Raw genomic sequence first — 21,562 nt, forward strand, 5'->3', positions numbered from 1 at the left:
TTATCTGAGCGTGGAAGCAATCTCCCTTTTCTCGTCTCAAGACATTGTTCCTTCGAAGCTTGTTCGAACTTATTTCCTGGCTGTCTGTCTCTTGCAGCGTTTCTTTCATAGGCTTGTTGCTCTAATGTTTCTGCCCGCTTCATTCGCGTGCCGCAACACTCATGCGCAAGAAACTATACACCCAGCGGCAGATGGAAGCTCGAATTTGAAGCTTCGTATGAAATAATCGATTCATTTGTTAGTACCAAAAAACAAGAATGATTTATTGTAGAGTTTCGTGTGCAAACTAATCAGTCTTGCTTTGCTTAGAGGAAAAGAAGGATGCCTTCCTTGTCACCACTAACCGGTCTGAAGCCGTGCAACATCTGCACCACGTTCTCCTCCTTTATTCCCGGACTGTCATCGGATCCTTGCAGCATCCAACTCGTGTCAACCTAAAAAGGGATAGAAGATCCATATACTTCTATCTACGCTTCCACTCTTGCTCACCCAAATGAGAGCTTCTTCCTCATACTCCCCCATGATCCTTGAGGGGCTTCAACCATGTCCCCCACCGAGGCCACCCGTGTGCTGGAGACTCGTGCATCATGGACGCAGCGTCGCGCGTGCATGCATTCGCGCAGCGTCGCGCGAAGAAGATGGCGTCGATGACCACGGCGACCTCCAGAGAGGAAATCTGGATAAGAAGATGCCGATGCCTGGAAAGCGCCTCAACAAGGTCAAGGTGATGATGGAAGCTGATGAGCCATCTCCTGAAAGGATCGAATGGAATCAACGATACTGCCATAAGCTGTTTGAATCCAACTATTGCGAGGTTTTAGGGTTGCTGGAACTCGATCCGCCGGTCGAGAGGTCTACGATGGCAGTAGGGTTCACGGTGATGGTGACACTCAGCCTTCCGGTACCAGTCCTCGTTGTAATGCTGCATTTTGTGGATGCAGTTCATCAAATACTCCGCCAAGATCGTGAGTAATCGATTTAACAATATACTCATGAACACCAAGACATGTAACACTAACACTTGCATTCTTACATGGAATCAGATATTTATGTCTTTTCTCGAGGAATAATACATCAGTAGTCATAACGTATTGCAGATGTCAAAATCACCTCAAACGGATCATTATGTATATTAAATAGTTAACATTGAGATCCAATATGATCCACAAATATTATTCACCACACATGACTGCCTGTATGTACAGTATAAGAGAGCAATCAAACTATATACTGAAGGCATCAAACTAGTTATGGTTAGTTTCCGAAGGGCAGGTGGCCCTGTAGCACAAGATGTCTGCACTTGAGTGAGCTTTTCTCCTTTTGTTAGCAAAATGAATGACGACAAAATGTCGATGCAAGAACAAATTTATCGACATCCATTTTATATAACATTCAGTGGAGTCGAAGTTGATGCAATTGACACATTCACAAAGTTCCAATACATGGTTAGTTGCATAGATATTGAACTGGTACGAAGTGGGGATATGAATTCCACGCACCAATGCATTCAACATTGCTTTATAGATACCTAAAGAGCATAAACCAAAAACAAATATTTGTGATGTTATTTCAAGCATTTCCTACATACAAACACACCATTTAATCAAGCCATCTTGTGACACCATCTTCATTCAGCGCTGCAAGAATCTCGAAGCTGACATCCAAGACAGCCTGCACGATACAGAACCAGCGAAAGGATGCACTAAAAGATGCAACATGTAGAGGTTAACTAGTTAAGAAGATACCTATTACATTATTATAAAACAGCACACAAAAACGTTGCTGGTTGCACATTGCTGTCTGAGCACATGAGAACATTAAAAGGTAGGGTATCTGACTTGGAACAATCATCAGCATCAAGCTAACTCGATTAAGAAAACAGATCATGCAAATAAAAAATCAACTTCCGAGTGCTATAGGTATCTTTAAACAAGTCGTGATCATAGTAGATCCAGGCATGACTTTGAAATATCGAAAGCATATTCTACTATTGTCTCTGACCAAGCACAGTTTTCTGGGTCCAGTTTTGGCAACTGAGACAATACTGGTATAGCCTGGCATCACCAAAACAATGACAAAACTACACATATGGACCAGTACCGATACATGGCCCGGTTCTTTAGTTGTATTGGTAAATCCTACGCAGTATGTACCAGTTTGACAGGTATCTGAAACCTTATTTGTCATTATTGAGCCAGTGGATATGCACATACTTTATTTAATTTGCACTAGACTGGATGTAACTTTCTGGTCAAGAGTGGAATTCAACTCTAATTTTAATTATAAAGAAATATGCTCATACGAATGGGTTTCCGCAATTGACAAGCTTGCATTGGTCCAGAACTGGACCCTCCAGCCTCCAGCTCTCCCACACATAGAAACTATGACTTGCAAATATGAATTCCATTTTTCTGTTAATCTAATAACACAGAGAATGAATAAGCTAAACCAGGCAATAAGCAGAGTAAAGCAAAGGGACAAGAGTGACCATCATTATATATATCTACCGGAGAAACTGATATTAGCATACTGTAGCGATGCAAGATATCAGCAGGAATAGCTTTATTAGTACTGTAGCAGTGACTGCAGCTGAACCATATTCATCACGTAATCAAGAGATAGTTCTAGCCTGCTATAGAATTATACCTAATAACGTCACTAGGTTCCGTAATATATAATAAGAACAACACAAACATACGAACCTGCAACAGTTTACCACCAGCAGCAAAAGACCGCAATCCAAGTATTTCCTGGATGAATAGCAGTTGATAAGCTGGACTTGTTTTTATATCCAGAAGGCAGAAATTTAACAGATAAATGCATTAAGAAAGACATTAAAAGTTTCGGAAAAAAGCACCTTGCTTTTAAAGCAACAGCAAACTGTGCAGCAGGATCCCTTTTTGTTACATAGGTTATTGTATCAAGGATCCAGCCACCTCCAGGAACCCTTTGTCTAGCCACATGAAATCCTGGATTACCCCTTGAGTGTAAGGCTAAAATAAAACCATCTTTTAGCTCATCAGGAGATTCAGTCTTAAGTTCTGTGCTTAATGCCATTGGTTTCCCTGACTTTGATTCCATCATTGGTTCAAAAGGACACATTTGCTTACTTTTAGGATCCTCAGGAGAAGCAAACCTAGAACTGGAACTTAGTACTTGATCCCTGCCACTTACAGCAGTATCATCACCATGATGTGAGGTACAGTTATCAGTACTTTCCACTGCTGAAACATCATCTGATTTTTGCTGGGATCTACGGTGAGCAGGTCTCTTCTTTCCTTTCTTACCAGATCTACTACGCCTTCCTTCAGATCTAGAACTAGTATTTTGAGATATACCTGAACCTTGGAATTCCTTTGATTGTTGCATACATTTTGTCTTAGTTTGCTCTGAACTCAGATGGCTCGTCTGTCTGCTGCTCACAATTTTGAATCTGCAGAGGACTTTCTTTTACCCATTTCTCTGATTGCTCATCTTCATATCTGGTTTCACTTATGTCATCTTCATCAGAAAGAGCAATTTCTGGTGCAACTCCTTCAAAGAGAAAATATTGCAATACAGTGATCATTCTCTCTTATTTCCATCCACACTTCTGCACTGTAATCGGCACTCCTAGGAAGAATTAACACATTTGGCATCTCTCTCACCTGAAATCAGTCAATAATTGAGCTGGTAACGTCTCACTAGTGGAACGCGTAGTACAAACAAACTTGTCATACTTAGAAAGAGGAGAAAAGAACTTGGTCAGCATATAGAGTTAATTAGACCTCAAGTAAAATTGAGCTCAAAGGCAAATGATTGCAATAAGCATGTCAACATAAGATGTTATATCTAAAAATAATGTGAACCTAGCCAATGCACTATATAATGGAAGAGTAACACTTTAGAATCTGATATACACAGATAAAGATTCTTCTTCTCTATCTGAAGTTATCCCTTACATGTACCAGTGATAATATAATATATGCTGGCCTACCATATATGTTTGTATGTGTATGTATGTATATGCATGTATGGATGCCTACATCGGTGATATATGCCAATCTACCCAAGTACATGCATGCATGTCTATGCAGGCAAATATGTGTCTATATATAAAATAGGAATACATTTTTGTGAAGTAACCAAACTTACAATTTATGGTTTAGAACTTATTTTTTGTTAAATGTGGAAGATAATTGCTTTTTTAATAAGAAAATTGAAGTAATTGCATTATTATGCTATATTAGAACAAGATATTCAACGTGCATTTTAGAAATGCAATAAAAATATGTTCAACCATCTGAACTAACTCGTATGCATCAGACAGAGGTCATACCAGTATGCAAACCCAAACACATACATATGCAAACCCAAACACATACGTATGTTGGTCTCAGCCGAAGGTGAAAATTTAGCTGGTCAAAAATCAGTTTCAACAGTATATAATTGTCTTCGTCATGCCCAATGAACCAATAGAACATTGGTTAAAGACTGGTCGAACCAACCAGTATATCATATACAACTCTCCAGATTACTTTTGTAGTAATATATCTCCATCCTCCTCTCTTCTATTATGCCCAAGCACATCTCCTCTTAACCTCAGGCCACTCTGATCAGATCTGATCAACCAATCCTTCATATCAGAGCAACCCTACCACCACCACCCTTTTCGTGCAACACTGCACTGGGCAGCCCAGGGTCATGATCTCTGAGTATGCAGGTAGGTCCTCTTTGGAAAGCTGAGAAGCATTAACAAGAAGATGTGGTAGTCATAGACGCCTTCGGATTCTTAGGTTATGACCATACCATACAAGGGATCTCCTCCTACAAGATGTATAAGGCTTGGCTCAGTTTTCTTTGTTCTTGTGGCCATACAAGGGAATATATTGATCATCAGAAAAGAAAAACAAAATTCTGATGTGTTTGACAGACTAGACAATCTTTAATATGTTTAATCCACATTTTCCAAAGATAACACTTTAGCATTGTTTTGACAATATAATTCTAGATCTTAGTCTTCTCTTAACCTTTCTGAACCCTGTAGAATGACCAAAGGCCGTGCATGTGATATTAGATCAGTAATGAACCTAATGAATGTGGCCTTCTGGAAAATTGACCAAAATGAATCCCCTCCCATGGAGTTCTCTATTGCAATACAGCTTCAAACATCATGTTGTTTTTAAATCTGTTTTAACTCATCTTCAAATTAGCCGTCTAGGCTAGTTAGACATTAAGGGAGACACCTCCATGCTTTCATGTGAACCTATTCATTCTCCACCTCATACTCTCTGCCTCAGCCATAATCACAGTGTGATATCACTGGTCTCACCATTTCGCAATTTTCTCACACCTTCTAGCTATTAATTCCTCACGATTGTCAATAATGGTTTAAAATACAACTAAAACCGTCTGCCAGGAAATTAAACTCACCTTCATTAAGATCTTAATTGCTGCAAGTACTCAACTAGTCTAATTTGTTTGTACTGGAATTTATAGTTGAACCCACCTGCAAGTTTCAAATTATCAGCTATATCTGTATTTATTTTGTTGATGAGATCACATTGTTGTCAATATATCTACCGTCATGCATCTGAGACCCTCATCCATAATTGGTTGCTTGCTCAAACACTTACGGCAAGCTTACTTCAGAAAATTATTTTCTAAATTTCAACTCCATTTTTCATCTATGGTTTTCAACTCATTTATCATGGGAAAAGAAATGCAAAAACAAAATGTTGACCTTTTCAAACAAATCAAAGATCACAATCCTCATTTCTCTTTCTCATCTTTTAACTCTTCGCCTTATTGATGCCAACCATGGTAGCAGTGACAGCAGAAATGGTTTTGACATTAATAGAACCTGACAATAGTGGTGGAGGTGGCGATAATGATGATGGCAACTAAGACACCGACAATGACGATAAAGATGGTTGTTGAAATAGGATGGTAGGATGGATGTCTCGATATTGGCAGTAGTGGTGTTGATAGTAATAGTGATGACAACAGTACGGGAGGCAACACAGACAAAGATGATAGGTTGTGGTGGCAGCTACGTTGTACAGACTTGGCTTTTTTTTTTACCTAGCACACCTATGTTGACATGACACATTGCAAAAAGTCAAAAACTATTTAGAGTTGATAAAATTGACAAAGAAACAATGACATTCAGCAAATCTAAACATGAATCAGCCAACTCTAACCAAGTTAGCCTTTGTGGTGAGTCAGAAACCTTATGTAAATGAGGAAGGAGAAGAGGCGGAGATGAATAGGAAGAGGAGCAAGGAAGAACCTTCAATGTCTCACCCCCATTGTCGTACCGCTACAAGTACCCACCACTGCAAGGTTGCCGTCCATGGTTCCACACTGTGTGTGTGTGTGTGTGTGTGTGTGAGAGAGAGAGAGAGAGAGAGAGAGAGAGGATGTCTGCCTTTAACATTTTATGTTTTGCATTGTTGAACTAGCTTTCATGCGACATAGGAGGCATGTTCTAGCATTAGGTCCTTCTCATGCAAAAATAAGACACAACCAACAAGAACTTTTAAAAATTGGAACAACAAAACCAACTCCTCTGGCACAAGACCATATATTTTTAACCTTTGCAAACCAAACAATCAATTGCACCACTCAACCCAAAAATCAAGAGAATCCCAAGACATGTTCCAAATATTGAGTAACGGGTTAAAACCCGACTATCTAAGAAAACCCAATGAGCTATTCTCACTGAATAACAATGTTAAAATTGATTAGCTGTAAGTACATAAAGTTTTAATGTAAATGATAAGAGCTCTACTGCATAATATTCAATAAAAAAAGATGAAATGCCTAGTGGGAATAATAAAATCTGAAGCTAACTAAAGGACAAATAGTGGTTTAGTGTTCATGCCAGTCAAATTTCTTCATACCTAAACAACATAATAAAATGAGAAACAATCCATACCCTAAGTCTAAAGCTCATACCCATGCTTCCATCCACTGTGGCCCCTCAGCACCATGTAATGTACACTTTGCACAGCCAGCTATAGCATCATCAATCAGAAGCTGCTTTAATGCACAGTCATCTATTAATTGACAGCTACCTGTGTTCACTATGAATGCCCCTATAAAACCAAACCATTTTCTTTAATTAAAAAGATCGCAAATGTCCTGTTAGCATTCATATTATTTCTACTAATTTAAGAAGGAAGAGAAATGCAAACAACTCTAAAAACAACACCTTAAATGATGGAAAAAACAAAGACCACTTTGGAACATCACAATTACCTGGCTTTACATGCTGCAAGCATTCTGCATTTGGAATTTGCATAGTATCATCTGATAGAGAGCAATGAAGTGAAACAAGATCACTTTCCGCCAACAAATCATTGAGGGTGTCCATTCTTCGAGCAGCAGCAGGAAATGCGATTGGCGAGCATCTAGATTTTCCTTTCGCCTTCACATATATAAAACAAATTCCATAATAAGAGAAGATTTTCCAATAGTGGATTCAGAAACAAACTCTCTTGCAATTCTATCAGCAAAAAAGGAAGAAGAATTAGATGTTGAGCCTATATATTATACTTATGAGGGATACAGTTTAGCTTACATATTGTTGTAACTTGTAAGACTATATATAACAAGAAACTCCTACAACTTGGCATATTTCTAGTTATGTTCAGGCACAGGAAACATGTCTCAATTTGACTGGAGAACCAAAATATTGGTTGTCGCTTATTAAGATGCACTTCTTGTATTTGTTGATTTTAACAATATATCATCAAAATAGTCTAACCTAAACTTGTTTATTAAGATGTACACAAAAGGCTAGCTAAAACTAAAGAGGGAGCTTAGAGAATAAATAATCACATGCCTTAAATTGATGAGATACTCTTACACCCATAATGATGTTAAATGTTATTTTATCTGTCACTCCATTTTTTTTCTTTTTCTTTTCTTTCACCTAGAAATCCAAACAAAGAAAATCACACAAAAGAACAAAAGAATCTCATAATTTCTTTCTTTTGGACTTAAAGCAACAATAGCTACTTGAACACCCAATTTCTCTTACTTATTTCCGACAACTACAATTATCTATAAGTTCATCTTTTTCGTAAATATCAGTAATAAAACATAACTAGAAGTTTTAGGAGCCAGCACAATTAAACCCTTACCTGAAATCCATGCTATATAACCTATTCCTTTTCAAATAAAAAATAATTTTCACAAGAAATTTCTAACTTTAGTTATGAAAAATTGGCAAAAAACCCAACTATGAAAGAAAAGTCACTGGAAAGAGGCAGATTTACCTCGTCATGGAGATCAAAGTAGAGGACACTCATCTTGAAAGTCAGGCTCCTGGTGGCCAAGCACCGAGCAGAGGCGGACTTCCCGATGATTCCTAGCACGAGGCCACGGCACCGGCGCATCCCCCGGCATAGTGGCTGGATGGATCCGAGCCACCCGGAGGCGGCGGATAACGATGAGGAGTGTCGGGACAGGAGGAGGGTCCGGCATAGGAGGCCGAGGAAGAGGGCCATGACGATGTCGGCCACCTCCACCGCCCGGTTAGCATCGACGTGTACGAGGCGGAGACCCAGGTCGGAAGCGAGGGCGGAGTTGACGGCGCGGTCCGGGGAGCCGAGGCAAAGGATGAGTTGCCAGGGGCGGAGACGGCGTTGGGCAGCGCGGGGAAGGAGAACGAGGGAGTGAAGGAGGACAACTGCCGCGGACTCGAAAGGGCCGCCGGCAAGGCCGGAGAGGCCGACGTGCTCCACAACGGCCGGGCGGCGAGGGCCTCGCGCTCCAAGGACGGGTCCTCGAGGCAGTTGAGGAAGACCACAGCGGGAGGTCCGCCGCCATCCGATTCGGATCCGACGGCGACCGCCGCATGCCCCGGTAGTGCATTCTTTCTCGAACGCAAGACCGCTTCCTCCACTCGGCTTCGAGAACTCGGGACCTGCCAAATGGAGTGACCGCTTCTTGATTTTAATTACGACCGTCGATCTATTCATCAACGGCCCATAGTTGCTTCAGGCAACTTCTTATCTTGATTTCGTGATTCCAAAAGCGAGAGGTTGGAGACTCATCACGGGAATAATACCTACTGTTTGTTCTCCATTTCGTAAAAATGTTTTTTCACTGTTTTTTCTAAAGACGAAAACATTTTTTTGTACGGTGATTCCAACAACTTTTAAATCTAAATTGCAACCATAGCAGGAACGGTTCTTAATTTGATTTGATTGGCATCGTGGTAATTGTACTGTTCAAACCATAAGCCTGTTGAGGTGGGGCCTTCAACTAGTACTCAGCAAAGCCCAGAGCTGGTATGCCTAACTAATAATGTTGCTCGGCACTGGACGGGCCGTCGTCATGATTGAGCTGTTGCCGATTGTAGACGACCCTGCATCTCATTCATCAGCTTCAGCATAGGGAACCTTCTTATATTTGGGCCTACCTACCTATCACACTGATACATTTCATGCCAAGAGTGGAGAATCTCTATCACTCTTCGTCTTGATAGCTCTTATATCATATGAATTTGTCCCTCTAAGATACAGAAATATACACAAAAGATGGTGACAACGACATGGACAGCAGAGAAGAACAAGTTCGTCACAATTTGGAGGACATGGAGACAACAATGCTATCAGATCGAGAAGTTTCTTATAGCGTCTGCTAAAGTAATTAATCAACCACATGGTTTAACAGTAGCAAACAGAAACTTTTAGATGTGATGGCAGCAGTAATGACTGCAGTGGTTGGTCTCTGAAACCAACAAGGAAGATGACATCTATACGAGCTCCGGCGCATTGTGTTCTGCTCCCATGCACAAGCAGTGGCCATTGCTTCGACAGAATGTGCCCTTCGAATCCGCCTTGTCCTCCTTGCCCACCCTGGCCACTGCCAAGAAACCAAACTCACGGACCGAAAGTACTCTAATGGTTTCCTCTGCTTAATTCCATGATAGACTAATCTTCGTAAACAAACGGGAAGTGACAAAACTAAGATAGAACATGAACCTCAGCATTTACCATCGTGTAATTAATTCATTGAAGAACATAGATGAAGAATAGCGATAAGATACATAGATTCTTGTTCTTGTTACAAGTGCCGAGGAACGGGAAGTCTGGTACGGTTGCGGTGGTGAAGAAGGTCGGGAGTGGTCTCGTAGCCGGCGAATACTTCTTCCCAGATCTCGGCGAATGCTCGGAGAATTGTGTCATGGTGGCGTGGTGAGTTGAGAGCAAGAAAGCGGCGGAGCAGCTCCCGTAGCTCCTCGCCATCGACGATCTCCTTATCGATGATCATCTGAAGCATTGATCTCCGGAACTCTCCCAGTGGGTCCTTCGTCTCCTTCACCACCGCCACGCTCTCCTCCACTTTCCGCCCTCCTCCTTCACTGCCGCTTCGCTGATGCAATCTCTTCTTCTCCCCTTCTTTGATATGAGCGGGGGATGGGAGAGTGCACCGTCCCCACGAAGTCACGTCCTGCTCCAGCTCGTTCAGCTGGCGCAGGAGACCGAAGAGGCTGGGCGTGCTAGCGGAGCTCTCCATCTTCACCTCCTCCTCCCCGTAGGAGAAGGTGGAGGGGGAGGACAAGGTCATGGTGTCCGCGGACGACAGCTCCCTGGCCCTCCGCGTCAATGGCGCCGGTGTCACGGATTTCGCATCGACGGAGCTCGACGACACCGACACCGACACCGATTTCGAGTCCTTGCAGCCGCAGCCGAGGCCCAGAAAGGTGCCGCTGCTGCTCCTCTTCTGCGTGGCACTCGTACTCATCTTTCCTCTCTTCTGGTAGCGATCTATTGCAGTGTGGGGACTGTTTATACCGGAGTACAACCTCCTCCTCCTCCTCCCACCCCTATGTAGTAGCTCACGGATGTAATCACCTCAGTAATATTCTCCCCTTGATTCAAAGTGTGATGTTCGACATGATGATTGGCCTTCATAGAGACGTGTTAGAACTACGCTTGCATCACACGAGTACTTAAATAACAGGGAGACAATTGGATTATGGACAAGTTGAGAAGAAGCCTTAAATCTTTTGCGGAATCGTCTTCAACATGTTTCTCTAAAGACACCTCTTCGGGTAGGAAATTCCAGTCACCATTGCAGGATTCGTGTACTGTTCCAATATGTTTATCCTTATATAGTTGTTTATGAGAAGAATAAAAGCCAAGATCATGAGATAAGAAAAGGATGCAGCTTGTATCGGTTAGACTACATGGCTTAGAAAATATACAGTAGTCTAAAGCAGAAACTTTTCATAGAAAATTGACATCAACTTTTTAGATTAAAGGATTCAAATGGTTTCTAATACGAAAATAAATATGCCTATGATATCGATACAGATGAACGAACTCTTAGGTAAAGAAAGTGATGCGCAGCGGACCTACCTGGCGGCTGTAGTCAGTCTAATTGAAGGCCTTTAAGCCGGCAGGTAGCTGAGAAGAAAGAAAAGCTTTTGGTTCTGTGGGTGATGATGAATTGATTGCATGATTACATTTATGTGGACCGATCTGTCTTGATGGATAAGCTAAGTTATAATAACACCTGCTTCAACCAACCAAAATAAGAAAACCTTCATGTTCGACAGTAGGCTCCTTTCGGTGAGGCTGGCTTTTCATCTAACATCCACCCAAGGGTAGGGACACTGTGTATGCTGCTTGTATTGATCCAAGTAATAATGTATTGAGAAGGTCTTGATGATATATATCTAAGCAATAATCATCTAATTAAGAGAAATGGATGGCAAAAGTATCATCTATCACATCACAAAAATAGCACATACACAACAATTCAGACTCAAGAGGAACCCAGAAAAGACCCAACAATTGGACCAGCCCAGATTCCATGACCTGTTTGATTTAGATCCACAAGTTGATTAGCCGCTGATAATAAACAGTAGAAATCACGAATGAATTATGAGACATACTATTCCATAATGTAAAGGAGTACCACTATAACAGGTAGATAGAAGAACCACCATGTGGTAGGCAGAAACACTACCTGCTTTATGGTATGCTTCTACACCCTTGCAATCACAGACAAATAGACAAGTCTGGTGATACACAGCATCTCTCTCATCACAAAGCTACGTAACCAGATCCAAAGGAATAACATTGAATGCATGATGCCAAGGCTTGTGTCCTACAGTGTGGGTTACCTAAGCGTATCCTGAATCTTCTTTTCCTTGCAGGACACGTCATTGGAGTTCAAGCTCCTGTAGTGTGTTGATCACTGTGATGAAGAAAACTACGGGTCTCAACACCATGAGTCCCCTTAATACTATTCCACCGCTGTGAATACTGTCATTAACCCTTACCATGCGCAGGATGGCTTTCACTCTTCAAATATGTACCGTAATTTGTGTTTCTTATATCAGAAGATGTGAAACCTAAACATTTTGAATCTGAAGAACAACAGGCTACAGGAGCTTTCATTCCGCGACGACATTCTTTTGTCCAAGTCTGGGACTTGGTAAGGTTCATTCCAAAGAACCGTCCTGCTGAAGTAGGTTACGTGCTATCTTCTTCTTGCAATACAATGGAAAAAGATTTCAGATCAAACTATCACCAAACTATGAACATCATTTTAAGATTGCTTTTCCACTAGAGGAAGTGCAAAATACTAGCTTTCTTGATTTCCTGAAGAGAAAGCAGCGCCAAGGTTACATGCATGAACATGAGATCGAGTTCACTGCTCACTGATCTGCATCTTACTGAGGCAACAAGTGAGAAAGAAAACTCACATTTTGGCTGAGAAAAACTGAAAAAAAGAAAGATGAAAAAGAAGATGCATGATCATGATATCAAATTCACTGCATAATGGCCCATATATATCTTGCTGAGGTAGCGAGGAGGCTAGCTTTCGGGCAAGACTTCTTCATCTTGATCCATGAGATGCATCAACAAATCCACAAAAGCCAGCACTATGACCTTGCGGTTCTTCCTCTCATTCAGCCTCAGATACCAATTAGGAAGCTCTTGAAGGCTGTCCCACTCCTTCAGCTCGTGTGCCACCACCATCTCCTCCATGGATGCTCTGAAGTCCTGGTACGGGTCCTCGGAAGACATGGTCATCGTTACACTCTCGTCATAGAAGGCGGCCTTCATCGACAACGTGTTGCCTAAGGCTAGAACTTTTCGGGTGCCCAGCTCGGGTTTAGCCTCCTCCATTATGGATTTTGTTGTGTGCGGAGAGAAGAAGAACCTCTTGGGACTTATGGGTCCTCTTGGGAGGTCTTCGTCATGCTCTGCGCTGGTAGAGGAGGAAGACATGGTGGTATCAGCGGCGGCAGGATCACCAAAGACCAAATCCTCCTCGAGGAAGATGGAGGAAGAGGTAGAGGAGGTGCAACATGGACAATGGAACGTAGAGTCGAGGTCTACAGTAGTGGCTTATGTAAAACCGATGCCGTTTCACATAAGCCACTCCATCAAAATGCATTTTTACCTGCGCGTTTTATGTATATATTTATGTGATTTTCAACCTAAAAAAAACATGGTAATAGATGCGATTTTGAACTGACATAACCTTGAAGGCCCACCAAAGTTTGTGTTTTGTGTGGGATAAGACTATAATGAAAATTCATCCGAAACAATTCATAAAGTACTTTCGTGATTTTAAATGTGTGTCAAATATCGAAAATCGTTTCACAAATGGACACTCGATTGAACTTGTTTTTATCCAAAATACAAAACAAGACATTCATACCCTTGGTGTTTAAAGCAAAAGTCTTCTTTTCTACCTCATTCCAATCATTCATCAGAAGAAAAGACTTTTGAAAATCATTTTACACGATGTTCCATAACTCAAAATCTATATAAATTAAAAAATTCCTATCCTCCCTTGGAATTTTACACGATGTCATTATGGCAGTAGGCACCCCCAATCGTTTTTCTCAGCTTTAAACTCACTTTGTAGTACATAATGACACCCAGGAAGAAGATGAGATCGAGGCCCCCATCCATCTGTTGCGTCTTGTGATTGTGGAGCAAGCAACATGTCCTTTCCCACAATCTCCGGCAGTTTGGGGGGCCCTCCATGCTTTGCTCCAAATCCCTTCGGTGTCGAAGACTTCCCCCTCATTCATTAATTCCAAGGGCGAGTCCCCAAGCTGATTGATAGCTTTGAAGAAGACTGACTGCCTCAGCCAGCCCTCTTCTCCCAAGTCGTCATTGCCCCCATATACCACCGGGCCACATCTCTCTTCTCCATTCCCAAATACCACCACCACCAGTCCTGGGCTGGTCAACCGTGATTTGGCTTTCTCTTCTTGCAACAAGTAGAAAAGCAGAAGAAGAATGCAGAGAAGTCTACCTACCATATATATCCTTCTCTTCATCTTCAACAGAGGGGGTAAAGCCATGTGCTTTCATATTATTAAGCTCTTGCGACCAAGGGAATTATGTTTGTGTTCTTTACAATAATATCCACAAATCCCTCAGAAAATAATCGATATGGATATAAAAATTAAGTCACGCATAGCCTAAGCTGGGCACCTCCTTTTTATTCTTATATATGATTCACGAGCTTTGAGTAACAAAGGAAGAATTATTCGATTAGTCATACACCAACGAGATGTTGACTTCCCAATCATTCATGATCACGTTGGCAAGTTATTATAGAGTGCATTTTGTGTATAACAATAGACTTAAAAGTTGATCAAGTTAAAAATATGATGGAGAAAGAAATAAAAGTCTTAACTTTGTTGACTTCGAATTTTCATGGTTGTAAAACCTCTTCTCATCTGCTTATAGAAGGTGAGAGTACAATACATTCATAAAACTATCGAGATATTCTTTGTTTTTCTGAAATATTCATGCATTTTTTTAAGATGACAAAATCTTCTTTCATCCAATAATTTCAACATATCAACCGATCTGATTCGAATAATTTGTCAAATAAAACCAGTAAAACAAAAGAAAAGGAACAGAAAATAATAGTAGATATCAAAGGATAGGGAACTCCTGCATTCCCTCTCCTCTGATCATCTCTTCTGGTCCGGAAGACGCAGGCGGTGCAGCAGCGAATTGCAGCTGAAGACTTCGGCAGATGCCCGAAGCGAAGATGGACAGCCACGCGACGACCGGCGTACCCGCGAGGACGAGGCCCACAGGCACCATCCATAGCTGCTCGTTAGACTGGTGGAAGGAGAGAGCCCACCACGCCAGCAGCGTGCCGCCGCCGACACCGGCCAGTAGCATGCAGCCGTTGGCCAACACCTGCCGAACCTTGTGCCCGCCGGCCGACGTGCCGCGGTGGCGGGCGGGGCCTCTATCCTCCTGCACCGGCTCATCCATGGATACGGTTGAGACCTTCCTCATATCTGAGATGCTGATATCCTCCGTTCAATGAAAGCCGGGGAACATGTAACATGTAGGATGCTAAGTCTGCTAATAATACAGAGAAGAACACTCACGCTGGCTTTCCTGCGACTTGTATAGGAGTCATTGTGCACTGATGTCACACTCCCTTCACGAGCCTCTCACTACGCTCTGGAGAGAATGGAAAGAAGACCCAAGCTTTGATGGCGATTGCAACATTTCCCAAGGTTTCAGTATTTGGATTTGGTTTCTCTTAACAGGCTGGTCCACATAAAATAGCATCACCTTTTCTTGGAGTCTAATCTGGCTGAAATAACAAAACCTGAACACAGGGAATTCACTGCAGTACTTTCTCTCGAGAGCGATGAGATCGATGCGAAGCATCGACGCTCTAATCTGCAAATGGCTACGGAATTGACATGCTTAGGTCTCTACATCCCATGCACTGTGTTGTGACTCCCATTTCTGTGCAACAATTGATTAGTATCAGAAAGTAAATATCTTTTAATCAAATCAAAAAATACAACAAAACAAAGAACATAAGCACAAGTAAATTGAAGGGCGAATTGTCCTTTTTAGGTTTTCATGGAGAAGCGTCCCATATTTTTAGAATATTAAAGTAACTCAATTTTTCATCTCTTTTTTTAGTCCTATAGATCGATCGATAGGGTGAATCATCCAATTATAATATTTTTATATATTTTCAGTAATACTAAAAAAATCATAATATATGAGAAAACAGTATGCTATAGTATTATTTTAGTATTATTGAAAATAAAAATATTGTGTTATAGTATTTTTCTAGTATTATCACTATAACATTATTTTTTATAATAATTATACTGATTTGGATCCATCTATAGGAAAAGAGAGAAAAAAAATGTTATTCTAAATATTAGGTAAATATTATTTGAAAATATTGAAAATAAGAGATGATTCTCAGGAAAAAAACTCTCTTTTCGAGTGTTTTTTTCTCCAGAAAGTCGTCAAAAATTGAATGCTAAACATTTGATTGGAAGTTGTCGAGTAAATCGAAGGGTTTCGGAAAACAACAAGAGTTGCTTGTTACACCCAAATGCCTTGCGTTAGTGCGACATAGCATATCATCTCTTCAGGGTCATGTCCGACCACTTCATGTGACCATTTTGTCTCGTTTTGGTCTTATCTAACTATAATTGTAATCGAGCCACGTATTGAATGAAGTGGCCCACCAACCTGTCCGAGCGTAATAGGGTGAGTCACGACGAGTCTCCCTCGCCTGAGCCATGAGTCCCATTCACAAAGGTGGGGTGACACTGAATCTTGTATGGACTCAAAACAAATACAATTATCTTATTACTTAAAAGAATTAATAGATTTTAACTGTATCTGAAAATATATCTTTGTTCTCGTTGATGAAGGATCACGAGAACCTACATGATTCTGATGTGTGGCCCATCCTAGACAGGGAAGTCAACACTGACGGAGTGCGATACAGGTTGGTGTTGTGATCTGTAAAGGTTAAGATGACAAATCAATCCATATTATTGGGTGAGGACACGGACCGCTCGGTGGAAATGCAGCAGCATATTGGAGGAGAGGAGAGGAGAGAACTAAAACCACGCTGAGATGACGTTGAAAAGATCATTTTAGGTTATGAAAGAGAAGCATCCAAATTGAACATTATTATTGAAGGAATCATCCATCATATATGAAGGAAAAAAAGACAAGCCCTTCGTTCTTTGTACATCAAATCTATCATAAATATGTAAGGATACAACTGAGCGAGTTATCCTCACATCAAATCAGTTAGCCTTATGCTGTGTTTCTATAGAAGTTGTTCATGAAATCAGCATGTCACTCAACACTATCAAATCCTAGAACGAAAAATATCTAATGTTCATACAAAATCTTCTTATGTAGTTTAGCAGGCTGGCACTTTGTAGTTTAACATCAGGCTGTGGCTGCGGTTTCTCATGTCTCATTGGGTGAGAAGAGAGGATCATCTAGCTGGAAGCTAACACACAGGACTTGACACCAGAAGTTCACTGAATTGTTTTCATTAGATGAGATGAGCTTCCGTGCAAGTAAAACAATACAGCAAGAGACTTTCCGAACTCTCACTGAAATTATTCGTTGCTCAAACTGGATAGAAGAAACCATGTGGAACTCCACCATAAGCTCAGCTTAAGACTCAAACCGGTAAGTCCCTGTAGGAAGGTCATCTTTGGTTATGACTTCCTAAACACCAAATGGGATTTCCATCATCTGCCCACCTGCATTGCTTACCCTGTCTTATTTTCAGAATTTAGCTCACCAACACTGTACCATTAAAATTTGTTTGGAACATTATGGTCGACTTATCACACGATCGTCTCTCCAAGTGTTTTCCCCTTGATTTACCGTGGTGTAACTTTGCAGTCTCTTGTGAAATGTAAGCTACTATTCTTTCCACTTCTCAGCGGATTTAATGTGGTACAGATAGGTGGAGCGTTGAGTTCCTAACAAGCTTTCTTATGGGGATAAACTGCACAGAAAAATCATGGAAGTTTAATATTTGCTGTGTGCTACACGTGTGCTGATCCAAAGTCTTATATATGCTGAGAACACAATGAACCCTAATCAGGAACAAAATGTCTTGTAGTATTAGTCTAGGAGAACTTATATAGAGGCGTGAATCAGACCAAGGTAGAAGAAACCTCCGGTACTGTGAGGAAGAAGATACATAATCTGCGTACCATGGGTTGGGAATGTCGAATGTAGAACAAAGACAGTCAATGCTCTCTCACGGGCAACAGCTTCATCGAGGTCATGAGCATGTGAATCTCGCATTTATAGCACCATTTGATCGTTTCTGACATGAAACACATAACACTGACATGACGAGCATTTAATGCGTGCAGACGGCGTGTTCGCATATCAATCCACGCGGTTGTACAAAAGACCTTGAAGAGCGGAATGCTCATGCAGCTCAAGGTCAATACTTCTTTCTGAAGACTGTGGGCTTATAATATCTTTTCTCTGGCAAGCAAACGCAAAAGAATAACGAGAAGCTGCAAGCTTTTCGGTACTTGGAAAGAAATTCAAACTACTTAAGAATATAAAGTACAGAAAGAGAAAAAGGCGATAGTATTTCTATTTTATGTGTTGATATCATATCAGCGACTAGCATTGTTCCAAATCTCTTCGAGCTCTCTGGCAAAGGCTTTTTGCCGGCCGACGACGATGGTTATGTGATCCTTATCGTCAACAATCCTCACACGAGCTCGAGGGACCTTCGACTGGATGGCGTGGCTGCAGTCGATCGGCAGGAGCTCGTCGTCCCTTCCGTGGAAGACGATCACGTCGCAACTGAGCTGCTCTCTCACCACGTCGAGGTAGCCATCGACCTTGGCAGCGCTGCCACAGATGATGTTGTGGAAGGTATGCCATGAGGCGTTGTGGGTGTGGCAGAAGAAACCATCCATCAAATACGTTCTAATCCTGCAACCACACAGCAAGTCAGGTACTTGTGATATACGAACTCTCATCTTAGTTTAACGGACATGAAGTCTCAACTAGGATGGTGGGGTGGACGCCATATCCGACACTTCAATGGGGTAAGTGCTTCAGAAGTACTGTACTCTGTTACTGGATCATAAGTGCCTAGTGGGATGGTGGACGATGGCTTGTTAGTGAGTGAACTGGTGACCTTATTGAATGTGGAATACTTACTGTTTTGAGTATAACAAAGTATCTACCAGATGTACTTACTATCAAATTATGGAATATAACTTCGATTAATCTAACACCACCGGACGACAATGGTGGTTCAACACCACCGTTGAACTGCAATCGTAGTGACAAACTAGTGAGTTAATGGACCGTCCTTCAACTTAATTTTCTTACCCACTGGTTCATGTAGGTGCCACCAGCCATATCTAATTCTCAACCGAAACAGGGTCCGTTCACTGTACTTGAAGTTTTCTTCCTGAGATAAATTGTGTTCCGGAATTAGTGACAGACAGAGTCGAAGATGTGAACACCATATTTGGATAGGAGCACAAAGAGCCATCAACGTAGAAGTTATTGAGGCTGTGACGTGAATTAATATGGTTTTGAACTTTGAACTAAGGAACAATAGATTTGCTACAGTACCGACCTGTTGCAGGTGACGAACTTGAAGGCTAGCTCCCACCGCCGGTGGTTCTTGCACATGATGAGGCTCACCGTCCGACTGATGTGCTCGTACCAGCACAGCACCGAGGCCCCGAAAGCCATCAACGGCCACACTCTCCGTGGCGCCACCCGCCGCAGCACATACTGCGTCCTCTGCTCCCCTTTTGGCACTGGAAAATACGGCTGCCGAAACGCAGAGCCGCCCTTCCTCGTTTTAGCTTATGAGTGAAACATGATCGCAGAGCGCACATTAGAAAGTACCATGATAAAAATGGAGGAATGACTTTGTTACCGGCGAAAGAAGAGTGAGCGACTTGACGGCGCCGGGGTGCTTGACGGCCAGGGCCAGCGCGAGGATGGACCCAAGAGAATGCGCCACGATGTGGAAGGACTTGACATCGAAGCGATCCAAGACGGACCGCTCGATCATGCCGACGTGCTCCCTCAAGGTGTACAGGGAGTCCGGCGGCTTCGGGCTCTTCCCGAACCCCAGCAGGTCCACCGCGAACAGGCGATACCTCGACCTTGTAGTCTCGCTCAAGTTCGGAAACACCGTCTCTGTCCAGAACGCCGAGGACGATATGAATCCGTGAATGAACAGCACATCCTCCTCCGCCATCTTCCCGTCTGTCCAGCATCAAGCAAATGAGATCATCGTTTATGGTTTCACTTGGTTACAGAGCTGCACTTAGTGATTCATATGATTCGGTAATACCACCTTGTGGACCTTCGGCATGGACGAACAGGGTATCGCGCGACCCGGAAGGGGAACTCCAACGAGTGCAACTTTCACAGCCACAGTCGATCCAGCTCCGGGCGGCGTGCGGCTTGTGGCCGCCAATCTTGCCCTGGAGCAAGTGAATGATGGTGGAGTTAGTGGTGAAGGTGGTGGCGGTTGCCGTGGAGGACCGGACGCGGGCAGAAGCTGTAGAAACCGCACCGCGGTGCCCGAAAAGCTTGAGCTTGCGGAGCTCATTAACAGTGGTTTTCGAGACCTCAGCAACGAGCGAGGACCGAGAGTAGAGCGTGTCGGAGATATCGTCTAGTTGCAGCTTGGTGGAGGAGGTCAACGAAAGGACTTTTGAGCCACTCCTTTCAGCGACAAGGATCATATCTCGCGCGGAGGAGCAGTAACAGGGCTTCCACTCGGCCTCCAGCGCGTAATCAGCCAACTTGTACACCAAACAGAGGAACACATCCAACAAGTCTAGCAGAGTAAACACAACGAGGCTCAGGACATCGTTTATGACCCGTGCGGCGATCACCATTGCCGGCAGCCAAGGCTTGGCCTCTTTTTACGAGAACACTGCAATGTTGGTATGTAGGATGTGGATGACAACTTCCACCAGACGTCAGAAGAAGAAGCTAGGGAAGAGGAAGAGAATAGTAGCAGCAGGAGAGTGCTTGATCTCCGAGGGAGTGGGCATCTGGAGTTCTCTACCATGCAGCCAACTAATGGAAACCTGAAACAGGTGCAGTGAGGAATTAAAAGAGACAAGGTTAAGGATGGCTTGCAAACGAAGCTGCCATGTGTGTAGCAGAGCGGTCGGAGATGGAGGAGGTGCAGAGAATGGCGGGGCAGTGTTCGATGATGCTGAATTGATGGCGGTCATTAACATCGCTTGTTCAAGAAAGGAGAAGGGGTAGGTGGTAGTTGAACTCCCTGGCTACCATTTGGCCTCGATCTTTCATGGTACTGTACAGACAATACACTGCAAAGACAGATGAAAGGCACGTGAATATGTAATGGGGCTTCCCCCATGATTTTAATTCGGAAACTGAACCCAACCAGCATCCAAACCAAATCAAATAACCCAATGTGATGAAGCTCGATCAATCGAATCTGGGAATTGGAATGAGGTCAAGTCAAGGGTTTGAGAAATAGAAGACAAAGGTTTAGGTGTCTCGTTAGACTTATATTGAATCATATAATCACTAGATATAGAATGTGGAATGATGATTATGGAAAAATTGATTAGGGGCCAACCCTCTCTTTATTCTCAAAGGTATTACAAATTCTATATTTCGTTTGTGGGTTATTTAATTTTTTTAAAAAAATTGAAAATTTAATTTTGTTGATAAAAATAAAAAAAAAGTTTAACACTTTAATGAGGGATTAGAGAATAAGATTTTTG

General features: G+C 42.3%; 2 protein-coding genes, 1 long non-coding RNA gene and 1 pseudogene across 3 annotated transcripts; all 4 read right to left on the reverse strand.

Moving 5' to 3' along the window:
* Positions 1-1,336: 1,336 nt before the first annotated feature.
* LOC103976258 (C-terminal binding protein AN-like) lies at positions 1,337-8,846 on the reverse strand (annotated as a pseudogene).
* A 793-nt stretch (positions 8,847-9,639) lies between these two features.
* Positions 9,640-11,333, reverse strand: LOC135609142 (transcription repressor OFP8-like). Its single transcript, XM_065102235.1, has one exon. It carries the CDS (start codon positions 10,738-10,740, stop codon positions 10,060-10,062), a length of 681 nt encoding a protein of 226 aa, XP_064958307.1. The 5' UTR covers positions 10,741-11,333; the 3' UTR covers positions 9,640-10,059.
* A 3,491-nt stretch (positions 11,334-14,824) lies between these two features.
* On the reverse strand, positions 14,825-15,717 carry LOC108952944 (uncharacterized). Its single transcript, XR_010485688.1, has 2 exons — positions 15,386-15,717; positions 14,825-15,300 (listed from the first exon to the last, which is right to left on the reverse strand). It is a non-coding gene; the product is annotated as an uncharacterized LOC108952944 (long non-coding RNA).
* Positions 15,718-18,329: 2,612 nt separating this feature from the next.
* Positions 18,330-20,997, reverse strand: LOC103976236 (probable lysophospholipase BODYGUARD 3). Its single transcript, XM_009391449.3, has 4 exons — positions 20,146-20,997; positions 19,720-20,054; positions 19,411-19,610; positions 18,330-18,752 (listed from the first exon to the last, which is right to left on the reverse strand). The coding sequence occupies exons 1-4, from the start codon at positions 20,693-20,695 to the stop codon at positions 18,428-18,430; spliced, it is 1,410 nt and encodes a 469-aa protein (XP_009389724.2). The 5' UTR covers positions 20,696-20,997; the 3' UTR covers positions 18,330-18,427.
* Positions 20,998-21,562: the final 565 nt, after the last annotated feature.

This window comes from Musa acuminata, chromosome BXJ2-4, assembly GCF_036884655.1.
Source record: "Musa acuminata AAA Group cultivar baxijiao chromosome BXJ2-4, Cavendish_Baxijiao_AAA, whole genome shotgun sequence".
Classification (NCBI taxonomy): domain Eukaryota; kingdom Viridiplantae; phylum Streptophyta; class Magnoliopsida; order Zingiberales; family Musaceae; genus Musa; species Musa acuminata.